General features: G+C 50.3%; 1 protein-coding gene across 1 annotated transcript in view; it reads right to left on the bottom strand.

Moving 5' to 3' along the window:
* Window positions 1-8,544: 8,544 nt before the first annotated feature.
* KIRREL (kin of IRRE like (Drosophila)) overlaps window positions 8,545-18,721 on the bottom strand; it is a 23,486-nt gene continuing 13,309 nt past the window's right edge. Inside the window, exons 10-15 of the mRNA XM_010843763.1 lie at window positions 18,612-18,712; window positions 16,811-17,009; window positions 15,251-15,358; window positions 14,979-15,118; window positions 14,335-14,412; window positions 8,545-14,098 (exon numbers count right to left, since the gene is read on the bottom strand). Coding sequence (XP_010842065.1) covers window positions 13,622-14,098; window positions 14,335-14,412; window positions 14,979-15,118; window positions 15,251-15,358; window positions 16,811-17,009; window positions 18,612-18,712 — 1,103 coding nt within the window. The 3' untranslated portion in view covers window positions 8,545-13,621. The remainder of the gene's footprint in view (window positions 14,099-14,334; window positions 14,413-14,978; window positions 15,119-15,250; window positions 15,359-16,810; window positions 17,010-18,611; window positions 18,713-18,721) is intronic.

Raw genomic sequence — 18,721 nt, 5'->3', positions numbered from 1 at the left:
TGAGCTTTTCTGAGTTGGCCCCATGGGACCTGGGATGGAGAATGGGGAATTCCCTTTAAGGCTTGGCTTCCAAGGCCCATTCTTCTGAACGTTGCACGTAATCACATTTGTGAAAGTGCTTGGCACATTTACTTAATAAATGTTAGCTTCGTCCCTACCCTGGTGGCTGAGACAATGAAGAATCTGCCTACAATGCAGGAGACTAGGGTTCGATCCCTTGGTCAGGAAGATCCCTTGGAGAAAGGAATGACTACACACTCCAGTATTCTTGCCTGGAGAAAGCCATGGAATCCCTGGTGAGCTACAGTCCATGGGGTCACAAAAAGTCGTACACAATTGAGCAACACTTCCTTTCCTTATACTAAAAGCACCCCAGGTAGTTTCTGGTCCCCCAGAAGTACCCCACCGCAGTTCAGGTAGTTTCACTGAAGAAAGGGATCCAGGGATCAAGAGAGCAAGGCTGGTGGAACTAGAGTGCTCAGCGACCAGTTGAGGATGGTCAGCAGGAGCCAGGTAAGGTAGGGCCTGTTGGAGGTGAGAGTGGATTCTATTCTAGGTGGAATGAGAAGTGAGAGGCCCAGAGCAAAGCAGTGAAGTGATATGATTTACATTTTAAAATGATTACTCAGGTTGCATAATTGTAGTTAAAGTCTAATTGTTTAGTACTGATGGTGAAACTAAGAAGAGATTCTTTTTCTCCCCAAGTAGGGTAACAATGGCTTCCCTGGTAGTAAAGAATCCACCTGCAATGTAGGAGACCTGGGTTTGATCCCTGGGCCAGGAAGATATCCTAGAGAAGGAAATGGCAACCCACTTCAGTATTCTTCCCTGGGAAATCCCATGGACAGAGGAGCCTGGCAAGCTACACTCCATGGGGTTGCAAAGAGTAGGACATGACTGACCACACATACATGCACCCAGGGTAACAATCCCCTAGGGAATCACTATCAATGCCCTGCTGTGGAGAACAGAATCTAGGGACACAAAGAATGGAAACAGAGAAAACATCTAGGCACTGCAGAGGTCTGGGCAGAGCTGAAGGACCGATTAGGGGATAGTAGTGAAGGCCAGGCCTCATGGTGGGTTTGGGGAAACATGCTCACTTAATATCCCATTGTGCTAGCTCTTCCCTCAGCTGATGACATAGGATCATTATTCCCATTTTATGGATAAGAAAACTGAGACTCAGAAAGCTTCCATAACTAGACTTGAACCCATATCTCCTGATTCTCAAACTGAACACAGAAAGGAAGGGGACAGAGCACAACCTTTAAAAAAAAAAGACATAGCCCAAGGACATGACATAAACTGACTAGCACCAGCTAGGTCTAAGATGGCAGATGAGTCAATTTCCACTAGACCTTAAGCCTCAGTGCATACTCATTTTAACACATCAGCAAGCTGATGCACCGCAGGTGCCAGGACAGTTCCAAGACTGACCATAAAGGTCAAAAAGTGGGTGGTAGCCCAATTCCTGGAAATCCCCACCCCTTCCCCCAAATAGCTCAAACACTCCTCCCACGTATTAGCCTATGAAATTACCCACCCCTATGAAAACACAACCCCATGCCCTGGCGCTGCTCTCGCCTTCTGGTCTGGCCCACACGCTGTCTGCAGAGTGTTTCTAAATAAACCCACTTCTTACCTATCACTTTGCCTCTGAATTCTTTCTGTAAGGAGACATCAAGAATCTGTGCTTCATTAATTCCTGAGACCAGGTGTGTGATCTCAGTTAAGAGGCCATGGGTTCAAGTCCCAATCTGAGTTGCACGGTTTCGAAACCAGACAGCTAACAGATCTTAAATCCTAGAAGCCAAGTCTGAAACATTGTGATGCTAGCCCTTAAAAAATTCCAAGTAGGCCATTCTACACAGAGCATTCCAAGTCTTGGGGGACCCTGAAGAATCTAGGTTGAGGTGCCAGGCCTGGGAACCCCTCATATTCCATCTTCTAGGGATTATTGTCTGAGAATCTGGTATTCTCACTGCAGTGGAGGGGGTAGTATTCAGGGTCACTGAAGGTTAAGGGACCTCCACTCTCTTTTGGGGAAGAGTCAGAAGATACTGTCTGTACTTACTGACTGTAAGAAGGTGAAGGAACATAGAGAACCTTACTGGGTTGAGGTTGGGAATGATCCTTCAGACTAGTGGGATGAAGTGGGTGAGGTTGTTTTCTAGCAGTTGTTCAAAACTCACTCAAAAGGGCAGATGTGGAAGAGTCAGGAAACCATATCATAAGAGAAAATGAAGAATCAGAAATATTATTTAACTTGGAAAAGAGGTATCTGGGAAGAAGCATGACATCTTGACAACTGTATTTCAATATCAAAAGAGTTGTTTGGGAAAAGGGGGTGGTGACTACAGACAGCAGTGCCCTGAAGGCAGAATTACAGCGTTGGGGGAAAACTGCAAGGAGGCCGATTCGTGCTCAGTGGAAGGAAGAAATGTCTTTTAATTAATCCTGCTGAAATAATAGAAAAACTTGGTTTCTTAAAAAAGTAGTAATAATAAATTAACAATACTGCATGAGGAGCCTGGCGGGCTACAGTTCATGGGGTTGAAAAGAGTTGGACGTGGCTTAGCGACTAAACAGCAACAGCAATGTTTTACATCTATTAGGTTGAACCATATAAAATCGCTGATGTTCGATCATTTTTGATCTATGAAAACAGCAATCATATATGGCTTGATTTAATTCATTTTCCCATCTCAGAATAATTTCCAAAGTCCTTTCAATGGCCTACAAGTTCTCATGGATCTGTTTGACTCCATCTTTCTCTCTAATAGGATCTCCTACCACCTCTTTCTACTCTTTCTGGACAGATTCCTTATTTCTTGCCTCAGGATCTTCACATCTGCTGTTCCCTCTGCCTGGAATATTCTTTTTCCAAGTTTACCTGTCCTCTTACAGAGGCTTTCTCTGACCACCCAACACAGTCCATCCCTCATGATCCCCTGTACTCAGCTCTGTGTCTCTCCCGAGTACTAACCATCATCTGACACACACTTATCTGTTTATTGTCCCTCTCACATCATTATTGTCCCTCTCACATAAGTGCCACAAGAGCAGGGACTTTGCAATGTTCCATGCTGTAGCCCCCAGGGCTTGAAATAATGCCAGACATATGGGGAATGTTCGATAAATATTTTTTGCATGAATGAAGGAATAATTTTTATCAGCGAGAAAACCGAGGCCCAAAGAGGTCAAATGAGTTTCCCAAAGGCATCAAGCTGGTGCCTGGGAAAGCTGGAGGGAAGCCCAAACATTCAGATTCCAAAGCCCAGACTCCATAAAAAGCCACCCTGTTTTCCAGTCCCCTGACGGCCCTGACGCAAAGCCTTGTCTCTGAGGCAGAATAGCGGCTCCTCCTTTGGGTCCGTAGTTGGCTCCAGAGATGCCTTCAATTTTTGAGATTCTCTTCTCCACAGGTAAGCATCTATTTTTGTGAGGGCTCTGAGAAGAGCAAGGTTTTGGTCATCCCTCAGGCTACAATATCACTGAGCAGCCAGACTAGGAGGATTGACATGAGACTATTTGCAAAGAAGTCCCAACCTGTGTCTCTTCTGGGGAGATGGAACATTTATCTGAGTCTCAAAATATGAAATATTCCCCAGTTTGCAAATGAATGCAGGATGTGTTTGCATAGCGACCACCAAGAGAGCAGTATTATGTGGAGAGGAACAAAAAGACAAAGCTCTTGGTTCAGTTCTGGGAGCTGATGGCTCTGCTCTCCCCAGGAGGTCGCCTCTGTGTAGTTAATTACAATGAGTAAAGGAAATGGGAAAGTGATGCCATGAAGTGATCTCTCTCCTCCCCCAGGTTTCTGCTTTGCAGAGTGGGTCTTTTGGTTTTAGAACCTTGGGGACCATAAAGACGTTCTCTGTCATCCCAGCTGGATGGGAACATTCTATCAATACCAGGCCACTGTTAGAGCTGCCAGTATCTTGTGTGCAAGGGTAGGGGTGGGGGGTATGGTTGTAGGAGCAAGGTGTGTGGCATGCATGCTGCAGAGTGGCGATGTGTGGGAGTGGGATGCTAGAGTGTTAATAGACCCAAGTAATCAACTCACATTTGAATACCCTTTAGCAATTTACAAAGGGTTTTTGTGTACCTCATCTCATTGAGTGTTCACAACATTGTACAGATAAAGAAAAGGCAGTTCGGAAAGATGTGCTGACCTGCCCTGAATCAGAGTTTCAGGAGGCACTGCTGGGATGTTAACCTAAATCTTCTCATTCCAGAGGCCATGGTCTTTTCATAACCTTTGGCAATTGTTGACATCTTTTGTGATGTCTCTAAGGAAAAGGGGCAGAGGGGAAAGAGGTATATGCTCACTGCTCCCCTTTCTCCAGGCTAATACGAGCTAACATTTATTGAATACTCACTTGCTGGGAACTCTAAGTACTTTATATGGGAAAAGGAACTACTAGTCCATTTCACAGGGAGGAGAGTGAGATGCAGAGAGATAAAGTAACTTAATGTAGGGGAACAGAATTTGTCACCCTAAAATATGTTTTTGGCATATTGTTTTAATCTGGGTATTTTCTGTGAAACAGGAGACTTGGGACAGGCTCTAAAGGAAGTAGGAATTGCCCTATTGTAAGAAACAGTCCATGGGGTCGCAAAGAGTCAGACAGGATTGGGCAACTGAACAAGAAACATTTACACCTCTAAGGGAAACCTCCACTTATCAGAGAGTCTCCCTCCCTGCACTGGGAAGAGTAGGATGACCAAATCTCTAGAAGTTCTTACCAAGGAAGAAGACAAAAACTTAAACGTGTATCATAATCACCCTTGTTTACTGGGTGACTATAACTTCCCATAACTGACTCTCCCCACCCTCAACCTCCTCTATTGTCTTTAGCTGAGGATGGTATTTAAGGAAAGGGCTTTGATCAAGTAAGCTACTCAGTTTTCCTGGATCTTTACCCTGTATACATGCTACTAATTTCTGGGTGATTTGCTCTTATTAATCTGCCTCATGTCAATTTAATTCTTAAACAAGTTTGAAGAACCTAGAAGGGTAGAAGAAAACTTCTTCATTCCCAACATTATTCAAGATGAAGCAGGAGCAAACAATGAAGTTGTGTATCAATCAGGATAGGGCACAGCAATGTCGCAGTAACAAACAGCTCCAAAACGTCAGTATCTTAACAAAACAAAGATTCACTTCTCCTTCAAACTGCATGTTCATCGTGGGTTGGCAAAAGGGTTCTGCTTCACATTACCACTCAGGGACCCAGGCCGAGAGGGACTTCCACTGAAGTTATACCATCTGGAATAAATGAGCTCCCGTTGCTATGGCAGGCAAAGAAAGAGCTGGAGGGTCTCACTAGCAATTAAATGCTTTGGTCTGGAAGTGACATGTCACTTCTGTTTACAGAACACTGGCCAAAACTAGTCAGGCTGGCCTTGCCCAATAGCCAGGGGACTCAAATAGAGGACTCAATATTAGTGAGTACTGGTAATGTCTGTCAGCCTGGCAGACTGACTTGAGAGCCCATGTTTTAATCACCATGCTGTCCCACTTCATCAGGGATGGACTCCTCCAGGGTAAATCTCCTTTATGCATTATGTTGGTGTGCTTGATTCCCTTCTCTCCATCCCTGTATTCCTTTAGCACATATTGAGCAGCTATGTGCCAGGGAGTCTGTTGGGTGATGAGCATACTAAACAAACAAACAAACAAAAAGATATAGGATCCCTGCCTTCAAATGCCCTTATTTTAAGAGGAAAATACTGATGTGTTATACACAAAATCCTGTGATCAAAGCATCAGTCACAAATGAAATCAGTGAGATGTAGCCACCTGTCCTAAGACTTCACAGGAGGGAGAGAAGAGCTCACAACAAGAGCTCCTGTTGTGAGTTCGTGATAAATCAGGCAGGGCTTCCTGGGAGAGATGGCCTTTGAGCTGGCCCATAAATATGCGTAAAATTTGCAATAAGAAAGTCAAAGGACATGGGCATTCCAGGCAAAAAAAAGGAGCCTGGATAAAAGCATAGAGGCAGCAAAGTGCAGGGGTTACTCAAAACAAGGCATGATTCCGTTAGACTGTGTTGAAATGTTGGGTGAGTGAAAGGGAGGGCTGAGTGATCTAAGGTGATCTTGGAGGACTTTGAAGTTCACACTTTCGGTGTGAAAGTACAGACAGGAGCAGGTTTGTACCAAGGGCAAGAGCTCCTGTTGTGAGGCAGGAGCACTCTCAAGGAGAGAGTAGCTTGTTAAACTCTGCAGACAGTGGTGGTAAAGCGGCTGTTGGTGTCATTACTACTTGCCCCTCAGGCTGGAAGTGACTTGAAGAAGGGCCTGGGCCCCTGCACAGGAATAGGTCTAATACAGGAGACAGGCTCCTGTGGCCTAGATATGAATGGATTCCCCCTAAAACCGAGTCCCCGTGCCAAGCTTATGATTAATCTCACCATCTAAAACCTTATTCCATTTCTTGTCCCACCCACCCCTGTTCCCTTAAGGATTGAAGAATATCAAAGAAAAGGGGGACTTGAAACTGAAGAGGACCCTGCAGGACCCTCCTAGGGCCCTGTGTCCCCCATTTCTTATTTGTCCTAGGCCTTCTCTGAGTTCCGAAGGGCAGACTCTAGCAGTTACTAATGAGGGAAGTGAGGGGATCTACAAACACAGGGAAAGCAGTCAAGAAACAACAGTTCAGTGATGAAACAGAGTCCTAGTTCCTCTTGAGGGACACAGCTAATAATCGGACACACTTCTTTGAGTTGTTCTGTGGGAACTAAGACTCCCCACCCAGGTGGAGGATGATGACTACACGTTGACCACAAATCCATAGACCCCAGACTGGTTGGAACCAGGAGGCTGATGATTAAGATTCCTGAAACACCACACTGTCATCTACCACCAACCAAAAAGGAGGTCATGCCCCCTACCACCCTCATTCCCCCCAAATCTTACACCTCAGCTGGCTTGGAAGATGAACCTGAGACAAACCTACGTCTCCCATCTTCTTGGTTGGTCTTCTTTCTCTGCTCCAAACTCCAGTGTTTCAGTTTGGACCTAGGGCACACGAACTTTGGAGTGACAAGCAGCATGTGGCACCCTATACAGCTCACAGACTTGCCCCCAGGTGCCTGCTGACCCTGGGGTTGGGCTCTGGGAATGCAGAGACAAATAAAGTGCATCCCAAGCACACGCACAGCACAGGAGATACCCTGCCTAATGCTACTTGGCCTAACAGAATGCACTTGGGCCTCCATGATTGCATAAACTTGCTTCTTCTCTTGTTTTTGTTTTGTTTTTTTTTTCAATTCTTCTGTTCACTTCTGGATCTCAACTATCATGCCATACTTTACCTGTGCCAGTTCAACTTACCTGGCTGAAGACTTTAGAGTCACACTGCATGGGCCTCTCATCCTCGTCCAGGTGTTCATTACTGAACGCCTCATGGACTACCTACAGGCTCATGGTCCAGAACGCACTTAAACTGCAGTCCCCACTGCATCCTGCCCCTCCCTCCGTAGAAGCTCTTGGTCGTGCTCTAGTCTTCTTGAAAATGGGCTGCATTATCTCTCAAATATTTTTTTCAGCTCCTACGTCCTATCTGTCTATGACTGTGTCTCATGTCCCTTGAGTACAAATAGGCTGCTGTGGACCATCTTTGGTTTGCCGGATTCTTAACCGAATGAGGGAAATGTGTATGTTAGCTGCTCAGTCATGTCCGACTCTTTGCGACCCTATGGACTGCAACCTGCCAGACTCCTCTGTCCATGGGATTCTCTAGGCAAGAAGATTGGAGTGGGTTGCCATGTCCTCCTCCTGGGGATCTTCCCGACCCAGGGATTGAACCCAGGTCTCCCGCATTGGAGGCAGAGTCTGTACAGTCTAGGCCACTAGGGAAGCCTGGCTGAAGGAAATAAACCCTTGTATTTCTTTTGTGATTTATAGTTTTCAAAAACATTATCTGAAAGCAGCTTCTTTTTTTTTTTTTCCTTTTTTTGCCAGTTATCCTCTAACACTGCTGTGAAAAGAGCAAAGCAAAATCTCTGCAAATTCTACTAAACTTGGGGATCCAGACTTTCTCAGCAGGATGGCCCGTGTGTGTGTACTGCTGGACCATCTGTTTTTTCATTCTGTTTCACTTCAAGTTCAAAGGGCTGGTGACCCGGCAATTTTGAATTTTTACCCAAACCACTGCATTTTAAAATAAATGAAATCAGTCCTGTTCACCCTCACACTCCCAAATCCTTTGGGATTTGGATCCCAGATTCAGTCTCCCCTTCCTATCCCCATAATCAAATTTGGCACTGAACATTTGGATGCTGTGTTCCAAAAGCAGGGAGCCTCTGGCTGTTTGTCCCTGAACTGCCACAATTGGCCTCAGGCTTTTGCGACACTCACAAACTGGTGAATAAAACGTGTTTGCCCCACGGCCTGGAGGTGACACAAATAGATAGTCTCTGCCATCTCAATCCCAAAATCAATCTTCTCCTCCAATTCAGGTCATTTCACCCCAAATCAGCCAAGCTTTTAAGTAACTAGAGCTGCTTGTACATTAAACACCATAAAACATGGTACTTTTTAAAACATTTATATTTATATATATAAAAAAATTAAATATATATAATATATAGTGTGTTTGAGACTAAAAATATAGTACATAATATTTAAAAAAAAGGAAAATGAAAAAAGGCAGAATAGGAAAAGTGTGAGGGACACAGATACACATTGCTAAAAATCTACGATGGTCTGTTCTAACAAAAATAATATTTTTTTCCTCTTAATTATCATCATGGACCCATTTATTATTGGGGCTTGAGTGGAGAAAATTTAACTGGAGCCAGAAATGGTGGTTGTAATCCCAAGAAGAGTGGGGTTAGAAAACGTGACCACAGGGAGCCCTGGACCTCATTCTGGTGTGACTGGAGGCAGCCAAATCTCCTGGGTCACTATTGCTAGCAAGATTGTGTCAGAGTTTGATTGTATTGGCAACCTGGCTGCTCTCTCCCCAGAGTCAGGGGTACTCCCAGGAGACAGCATCTAAAAATCTCCAGATGAAGAAGACCCCTATTGGCCCACCAACACTTGCAAAGGCCAGTTGTTGGGGACAGCAAAAAGCCAGGATTAGGGGACAGGAGATGGTAGGAATGAGTGACAGACAGCTCTATGCAAACAGAGTTATTATCATTACTGTTATTATTTTTAAGGGCAAGCTTGTACCAGAATCGCCCAGTATGGCCTGTGACTTCTGCGCAGCAATTATTCTTCCAGGGACAGGGCCTGGAACTCACTCACAGTGATGCAAGAAAATGTGATCCTCCCACCCCCCACCCCCCCCAAACCCATCTTCCTAATTCTGAAACATCCCGAGCCACACATCCTTCCATCCTCTCCAGAAGCCCAGAGGTGGAGTGTCAGGACCCAGCTGATAAGTGAGGCCAATGCCTTTCAGAGAGAGGCTGGCCTCCAGAAAGGGAGCAACAGTGGTAAGGGGAAGGCCAGAAGGGGATGGGATATTTAAATGCTAATTTTATAGCCTCTTCACAAAAATAAATGCCTTTCCAATTACATCCCTTGGTCTGCGCACTTCAGTGGTCTGTTACCACGTCCTCACTGGTCCCGCCAGAGTCAGAAGCTTCACTGATGCCTTTCAAGTGATTCCCCGCCATGCAGAAGGGCCTGGAGAGGCACAGAGCGGGTGACCTGGCTCATGGCACGCAGCACCAAACTGGCAGAGAAGCCAGGGTTTCTGCAGCCTGGGTGCTTTGCATACAGCAGTGGGGACAGAATCACCCTCTCAGCAAAGACTGAGGAAGTGATGTCACTGAGCCAGTTCAGTACAGCTGGGGTAGGCCTCGGCTTTATCACGGCTTTCTCCAAACCCGAGTGACCCATGTACAATGGCAGCGCACATGAGCCAAATACACTGAGACGCCATCTGATTCCATCTGAGAAAGCCCGGGACGTGTGGCTCCTGACAGACAGCCACCCATTTAATGAGAGGGTACCAGGGCAAAAGAGACTCCAGGGCAGTGTGCTCCATCTTGTCAAGCAGAAAAGGCTGCCCTCAAAATTACCAGAAAGGCAGCACCTGGACTAGGGTGCGCAGTGCTTGGAGACAAGAAGGGTTGGGGTGAGATCAAACTAATCTCTTTCATCCCAAGAAGGCAAGGTATCTGTGAGAGCATAGACCTCCCTTCCTTTCTGACTTACGTTGGACTTTGCTTCATGCAAATATTGTGGCTAGACTTTGGTGGGGGATCCCAATTTAGGATGCAAGCTGGACCCTCCACAAGGAGACTGTGGGTCATCCAGAATCACAAGAACCTCCTGAAGACGCAGAACTGAAGTCAATAACTGCTGGACTCCCTCCTCACTACCACCTGCCCTTCTGAACTGCTCCTGAACAGACAGGTCAGCTGTTCTCACACCTTGCCCTCTAGCTCAAGACGCCTTAGTCTGCAGGCTTCCCCTTGCTCAGTGAGACCAGCTTTCTGGGCCATGGGAGTGCTCCAGAGGACGTGGGCAGAGTGTGGCTGCTTCCATTTTTCCCCACAGAGGTTACCTGCAACCTGGGGGCACAGTGAAGGAAACACCATGCCCTGCTTTGGCCAGAGACACCTTTGCAAACCTGTCAGCCTTCTGAGTGGGGAGCAGCACAATGTCCAAAGGATAATCCCACATCAATTTCACTGAGGTTTAGGATATTCTTTCTGCTGCTGTTTGAGATCAAGGGGTTTTTAGTGGAAACTCATTCACAACACTTCTGACAAGAGGATGAAGTCCACAGTGAAAGCTTCTTTCAAGAGAAGAACCTTTCAACTTCCCCCCACCCATCCACCCGCTGTTACCAAATCCTTGCCAGGAATGGCAGGCCCTTCCACCTCACCAAATGAAAATACGCAAGAGTCGGACAACCTGAGGTTTGTACAATTCTCCCTCCTCATCTTAAAGACTAGAAAATAGTGGGCAATGAACCTAGAGGTTAGGCCAAGGTCACTCAGTAAATGGCAGCTTCAGAACTGGGTCCCACGTCTCCGGATGCCTTGCTCTTCTCACCAGTACTAGAACGTCGAAGGCAGTCAGAATCACCAAAGTGACCACATCAAGGGCCGAGGCCCCGTGCTGGGGGATTCCAGCCTTAGGTAACAACCGCCCAAACTCAAGGGCATCTGCCCCGCCCCAGAAAGGCAATTCCATTGGCTTAACAGGTCGGTCCCCACTCAGACTCTGATCAGCCTAAACACTGCAGAGGGTAGAGGCAGTCCTGAATGCTGACACCTCCCTGTGCCTTGCACGGTGTTCACAGGGAAGTAAGTCTATCTGGCTTCCAACAGACTTCTCATGCTCCCTGCAGTGTCAGCTGAGTTACCGTGACCTCAGGGCCTCCTCCTCTCCACCAACAGAATGGACCCAGTACTAAAACCAAAAAGGAGGAACAAGAGAACGCGGCCAAACAGAAGTCATTTGGAATGTTCCTGTTTAAAAAGCCACCATCTTTAGATTTTAACTGTTTAGATTACCCCGTGGCTTCTGTGAAAATCATCAAAAATGCCTGAATTTGCACAGGGACCTGCATCCTTATTGGACCACGTCACCAAACTCACAGAAAAGGCTTGTGCAGGAAGGAGTCAGCTTCCAGGGGTAAGGCTGGAATAACGCTGTGAACCTGTATGAGGCCTCTGAAAGGGCCGGTCCATGGGACTTGCCCGTGCTGAAGTGGAGGAGGATGCAGACGCAGCCTGAAGAGGCCAGAACTGGAGCTACAGGGTATGCGCTGTCCTTACTGCCAGGGGATGGCAAGGAATGTCACCCCACAGACCCATTTGCAAAGGTGGCGATGGCCCGTGGCTGATGAGCATGTAACTCATTAAAGCGAACATGACTAATGAATGGCGACCACGAGAAAGGGCAAAACGCATTCTGGGAATTGTAACAGAGGACCCTCCCGTTAGGGCTGAGCTAAGGGAAGAGCAGACCACGCTTCTTGGCAAGGGAAGGTCGGGGCAGAGGAGTGAGTTCTCTTTGGAGCGCCCGTTCTCTTTGGTCAGGAGGTGGCGGCTGAGAATGTGGAATGCGTATGTGGGCGTGAGTGCAGGAGTGTGTATGGAGGTGAGGCTGGGCGTGGGAGACTTCGTGGGCCGCGGCTGCCTGCAGTGCCTTTCCGCGTGACCTTACTGGGTCAGCCCTTTCTCTTACTAGGTCCCCTCGCCCGTCTATCCCCTAAACTCTGCAACACTTGGCAGTGAGTTTGCGCTGACCGTACCGGATTCCTGTGCAGCCACCCACACAGGGCCGGTCAACCAAAGCAGGACACTCAAGGCACTGAAAGTGGAAGAAAGAATCTGATTGGTCCAGGGGAAAAAAAAGATACGTAACAAACGAAAACCCGTCTAAAGAGAACATCTCCCACAGATGTCCCCCAGAAAGTGGCCTCTCTAACCAGCTGGTCAGCTCTGGGGTAGGACAGCAGAGCCTGACAGCCAGGCCCTCTTCTGGTCCTATAGAGCCCATCGGGTGACAGGTCTCACCACCTGAATGTTTAAAAATGGATTCAAAGTGCTTCGAGATTGAAAGAGTAATGGAAGGTACTGGAAATCTGATAGAGAACAGGTTCCCCCTTTCCCAGTACACTGGGACTTGTACTTGGGTGGGGAGCTCCCTACAGCTTCTTTTTATATTTTTACCCCAAGTGAGGTGTTTTTTTTTTGTTTTTAAATTGTGTTTTGTTGTCTTTGAAAAAGCCTATAGCATGCCCACTTTCACCACCACTCCGCAGGCAGGCTCATTAAAGCAGAAGTGGGGCCTCCTGGGGAGGAGAGGGGGCTTGGATGGGCTCCCTCTAGCGTGGGTTCTGGAAACTGCTATGTAGCACGCTGATGTCTTGCTGGTGACTCAGGACGTGGTTGGTTCCTGACCTATCCTTCTCCATCACGACCCCCCTGACCTATCCGGCTGGCCCAGCACAGAGGAGGAGGAGGAGGAGGAAAGGGCAGCGTTAGGAGAGATTCCTGGATCCCTCTGCAGGCAGAGCGACAGGGGTCCACAGTGGGCAGCCAAGATGACTTGGCATTTTAATCCCAGCTGAACGAGGGCTGGATCTGAACTCGGTGCCAGGGCTAAAAAAACAAATCCAAGGTCCCTTCTGCAGTCCCGAGGCGGGAGAGATGCACCCAAGGTGTGATGCGGACAACAGACGGGACGGGCCAGGCAATCTATCTGTACCAGAGCCACCCACCCCGACACTCGGTGTCCCCTGGGCCAACGCTTGCTCCTCCCCACAGGACGCCCCCATCACGCTCACGTGAGACCAGAGGGACGGCATAGAAAGGGAATGCTAAAAAGTGGCCCCTCTGCTCTCCACAACCTTCACTTTCCCAGTCCCCAGACTAGGGCCAGGCAAGAGTGCAGGTCAGAAGAGACACATCCTCCCGAAGAAGAGGGAAGGGCAGGCCCAGGAGGCTGGGGCATGCGCAGAGCACCATCCTCGGGACGGGGTGTTTCCGGGAGACCTGCTCCCTGCCTGCCGCGGTGGGAGGAGGAAGGCCGGTCCAGGACGGGAGCAACAACGGGCAATGTCCCTGAATATCAGGGAACAGCTGTGAGAGCCTTCTCCTCTGCCCCGCAGAGATGCCCCGGCCAGGCGCCGGCCCTACACATGCGTCTGCATGCGCTGCTGGAATCTCTGGCCGTAGTCCGAGTGCTGGGAGGTGTAGGAGAATCGCGTGGCGGTGGCGTACTTGCCGATGGGGTCGTATGCCTCGTATGGGGTCCGCTCCAGGCCGGACGGTGGGGCCTGGGGGTAGCCCAGTCGGTAGGTGGGGTACCCTGCTGCCCCGGGGAAGGGATGGGAATTGAACTTCTCATAGTTCTCGTAGGATAGCTGGCTGGCAGTATCGTTGCCAGGGGGGGCAGCAGGACCAGGGGGCGTGGGCTCAGGGCCGTAGTCGGGGGCCGGGGCTCGGCTGTAGGTGTTGAGCTGGGCGTAGCCGCTGGAGTGGGAGAGGCGGGAGGAGGGGCGGCCGTCGAAGCGGGCAGGGCCGGGGGCACGGTAGTCAGCATAGAGCACTGCCCTGGAAGACGGGCGGTCTTCGTGGGCACGGACGTTGTAGTAGCCATTGGTGGGGTCCTGGGTGGCAATGAGAGAAGAGAATGAGGTGGGTTCCTCTTGGGGAGGGGTGTGGAGTCTCATCATGGTCCTCTGGGCCTCCTCTGGCTCTGCCCGGGTTCTCTTCATCTCTTCTGTTCCCTCAGTAATCTCCTGACCCTTCCTCCGCACACCTGCCCTCACCTCCGCTCTGCCCACCCCTGGGGCCCGCGATCCATGTCCCGTGCCCCTCCAGGGGGCCCTTCCCCAGTCCGCACCTTCATCTCATACTCCTCCCGGGTATCGATGGTGTCACAGCGCAGATCCTGCTTTAGGTCCACGTCATCCTTGAAGGACTGCAGAGGAGCCAGAGCTGGGCATCAGGAGATGGACGCCTGCTCTCGCCCGCCTTGCCCACCCATCCCCACACCCAGAGGCTGCCTGTTAAGAGGAAGGGTCTGGGGCAGGGGCAGAGGCAGAGGTCCCGTCCTCTCCCCGCAGAGACTCTGGAGTGTAGTGGGAAGAGGCCAGAGATATGGGTTCTAGCACCAATTCTGTGATAATGTGCAGTGCTTGAGTATGTCCTTGCCCCTCTCTGGGGCTGTTCTTCATCTGAGCACTGAGGCAGTTGGGCCAGAGAACTTACAGTTGGGTCAAAAAAACTCTTGACACGCTGTTGCGGGGAGAATGGGGTGAAGGAAGCCTGTGTAGGTCCCACCTGCCTGTCCTCTGCTGGAAGAAAATTAGCCTGGGGAGCGTGTGCATTTTCTGTGTCTGTATGTATGAGAGTGTGTGGCGGGGAGGGGATGGGACCAAAGTAGGTCAACTGAGGGAGCAGAGAGTGGCAGTTTCAGTGACCTGGGGTGGGGCTGGTCCCAAGAGTGTGAAGAAGAGGGTAGGCCAGGGAGGAGCGGACTCTCACCGAGTAGATGGCCTTCATGACACGGGTCGCCGTGGAGACGCTGGCAGTATCGTCCTCCCGGTCAGAATGCATCGTGAGTGGCTCCCGGTTCACGGTCTCCACTTTGATGTCCAGCTTCCTCAGGGTCACGTCTTTACGACCTGGGGACAAGAGCCGCAGCCTGGACCTACCTGGCCTGGAGAGCGCAGCTGCCAATCCCTCCTCGCCCCTCCCAAGCCCTGCCTGTCAGAGACCCTCAGGAGGGCTGTGGCCCCAGCAGGGCCCATACTCACTGCCTTTGCGGCGCCGGTAGAGAAAGAACACCAAGGCGATGAAGAAGAAGATGAGCAGGATGCCTGCACCAATGGTGGCCCCGGCGATGATGCCCACGGGTAACACCTCTTCAGATGTGGGAAGGAAGGGAGGAGGGTGAGGATGAGGTCACACAGGGGATCTGAACTCAGTGATGGCTGAAGTTCACAACCGCCGAGCTCCAGGCCCCCTGGACTTCGCACAGGGTTATGTTTCAGTTGAGTTCAGTTAAAGTCAAGGTGGGATTTGAGAGGAAGTCTGCATTGTGTTTGGATTTAGACCTTCACTTTAACTTCATCAGAGTTGGGATCGACTTGACCCTGGCCGTGGTGGTCTGTCTGTCCCTCTCTTGCAGCCCACCTGCCTGGGAGACTTTTCTTGTCTGAGGTTGGCTGTCCCCAGACTTTCCCACTGGCACCTGTGTTTCCACCTATTTCACTGCCTTCCTCATCCACACCATTGTGACTGTTCCATCTGCACCTATCCTCCCAGGGCTCAGGCAGTTCTGGTTGGATCCCCCTGCTCCTTGGAGATGAGAAGGACCCAGGAATCCTGCCTCCAGTCTTCTCTCCCTTCCTGTCTGTCCTGGATAGATCAGATCCATGTAGGGCTCTTCCCTTTCAGAAGTGTTTCCTGCAGAGTCCTCCTTATTCATCTGCTCTCTTCTTTCCCACCAACTCCTTGCTCTTGCTGGTGCCCTTAGCTAAGACAGACCCCCCTCCCCCACCCCCCACAGTTACTTCTCCCCATCTCCCACATCAAATAGCTAGTTCTTACAAAAAAAAAATTTTTTCCTTATCAGAGTTGGGAGCTTCCAAGAAACTCAAAAGTATTATGTCTCTTTTATCAGGCTAGAAATGCCTTAAGGGAGAGAATATGTGTCTCCTATCACACTAAGGATTTATGAAAAGGTGTGTGTGTGTCTGCGCGTGTGGGTGCACTCAGTCATGTCCAACTTTTGCAACCCCATGGCTACAGCCTTCCAGGTTCTTCTGTCCGTGGAGTTTTCCAGGCAAGAATACTGGAGTGGGTTGCCATTTCCTTTTCCAGGGGATCTGCCCAACGCAAGGATCAAACCTGTGTCTCCTGCATTGGCGGGCAGATTCTTTACCACTAGGGAAGAGGCGGGGGAACCAAAGCTTCCTATTCTATGCCAAGTACTCCATGAATATCGTCTCATTTAATCCTCATACCAACCTAGTGAAGTATGGAGTGTTACTGCCTTTACAGATCATTTCATTTTTCTGCATTTGAAGTCATTTCCTGCCACTCTCTAGGTCCTCCACTAAACTGAAAGTTCCCGGATGGCAAGGACTGTGTTCATGTACATCTGTCCCTGCGGCTTCTAGTGCGGGGCCTGGCACATAGCAGATGCTCAATGAATGTTTAAAAAAGTGAGTGGGTTTCCCAGCTGAGCACAAGACCAGGCTGTGGTGGGCCCAGGAGAGAGCAGTGTCTCTGAGCCATGCCCCTGGAGAGAAGAGGGAGCGGAGTCCCCAGGCTGCCCTGTGCCCTGGCGACACAGCCAGTGCCTCGGTTACCTCGCTCCTCCAGCTGGATGATGGCTGTGCCTGGGCCGAAGCTGTTCCAGGCGGTGCAGTTGTAGTGGGTCTGAAAGTCGGCCTCCATGACGTTGTTGATGGTGAGCGTGGACAGGACCCCACTGCCTGAGTTGGTCCTCTCCACTGTGTAGCGTTCCAGGGTACCCACCTCCAGGAAGTTCTCCTTCCATGCCCATGCCTGGGGTGGGGAGGGCAGGATGGGATGAGGAAGAGGCAGGTGGTGGAAACACCTGACCCACCACAAGGCACAGTCATAGCCTCACCCCGTGTGCCCTTCAGCCCAGATCCATGCTCACCCTACAACAAGCCCAAGCCACACCTGCTGCCTCCAACCCTGGCATCAAACCTCCCGTCTAAGAGGAGCAGCAGCTCCCAGACTTGCTCGAGACACATGCTGTGACCATTCAGATAAGTGTAGGGACACTCTTTAACATGAGGATTCCTGGGGCTTAGCTCCTAAATATGACTCTCTAGGGCACAAGCCCAGGAATCTCTATTTGGTAGTGGTGGTTTTTGAGGCAAGGGAGAGCAATTTTATTCGGGAAGCCAGTAGACCTGGAAGATGGTAGACCAGTGTCCCAAAGACACATCATTCCCAAGTTAGAATTCAGGCTTCTCTTATTGGGAATCTCTATTTTCGTAATAACCCCAGCTGATCCAATGAACCAACATGTGGGAACAAGTCCTGGACGGACAGCCAAGAACCCTGGGCTCTCGGCCTGATCCTCCTTTGAGCCCTGGGTGGCTGCTCCCTCCCATCTCTGGGCCTCAGTTTCCTTCACCTGTAAAAGGAGAGGACCAAGCTAGATAGATAGTGCTCCAGCTTCCCTCCAGCTCTGATAGTCTGAGGCTCTTAACTAAACATAACTTTGGCCTTGCCTTTAACCACCCCACAGCCAGCCCCACAGGAACCCACCCACCGGCTCTGGAGACCCATCCACAGACCCTTATAAATGAGTGGGAACTGTCACCAGGAGGAGTCTCTCCCGGGCTCCTCCATCCCCCATACCCCAGGCTGGGGCATGCCCCCTCCATTGTGTCCCCTCCCTCAGAGTGGAGCCCCAGGGAGAGGGAGCCGCCGAGAACTGGCTCTTTTCCAGGGATCAGTCCTCCTAGCTCTAAAAGCGAGGCCCCCCGGGAGCCGAGCCGCCTGCTGCCCAGGCGGCCGTGGTAATGAAGTGTCCCTGGGCAGCCCTGGAGTTAGCCAAATGGTCATTAAATGTGATGAGGGGTTTGACGGTTAATGGTCACAGAAGGAATTAATGGCTCGTGGTGTGAGGGAGAGGGAGGGGATGGAGAGCAGCGGGCGGGGTGCTGGTAGGAGGAGGAAGGCAGGAGAAGGGAGGGGAGTGGGCGGCTGGGTGGGATGGAACTGATGGGGCAGGGTTGGGGTGGAGGGCACAGCAGTGGGCAAGGAAGAGATGGGGAGGCTGAGGAAGGAGGAGGAGGTGAGGGACAGGGGCGAGCAGGAGTGAAAGCCCAGGGGAATGGGCAGCGCATCCAAGAAGACTTCACCAGGCCTCTCACACTAAGGCAACAGCAACTCTGTTCAGTAGGGATCACTGCCCCCATTTTATGGATGAGGAAACTGAGGTTCCAAAGACCAAGTAACTGGCTCAGGGTCACACAACAAGGAAGAGACGAGGTGGCGTGTGAGCAGGGAGAGGGACAGAGTCAGGGGATGAGAGGCGCAGGGTATAGGAAGGGCCTGGGGAAAGCAGGAGGGGAGGCTGAGGTGGGTAGGGAAATAAGCGGCTGGCCCGAGGCCTGGCCCACTCTCATTGCGGTCTGGCGGTGGCGTACTCCCGATGAAACACTCCACCTTGCCACCGTCGCCCCTGACAGCGTACTGCACGGCCTCGCTGGAGATGATGGGGGGCCCTGCAAGCA

Source organism: Bison bison, unplaced genomic scaffold (genome assembly GCF_000754665.1).
Source record: "Bison bison bison isolate TAMUID 2011002044 unplaced genomic scaffold, Bison_UMD1.0 scf7180017864186, whole genome shotgun sequence".
NCBI lineage: Eukaryota > Metazoa > Chordata > Mammalia > Artiodactyla > Bovidae > Bison > Bison bison.
The sequence above is the reverse complement of the archived record's forward strand: the minus strand, read 5'-3'. Positions and strand labels throughout refer to the sequence as shown.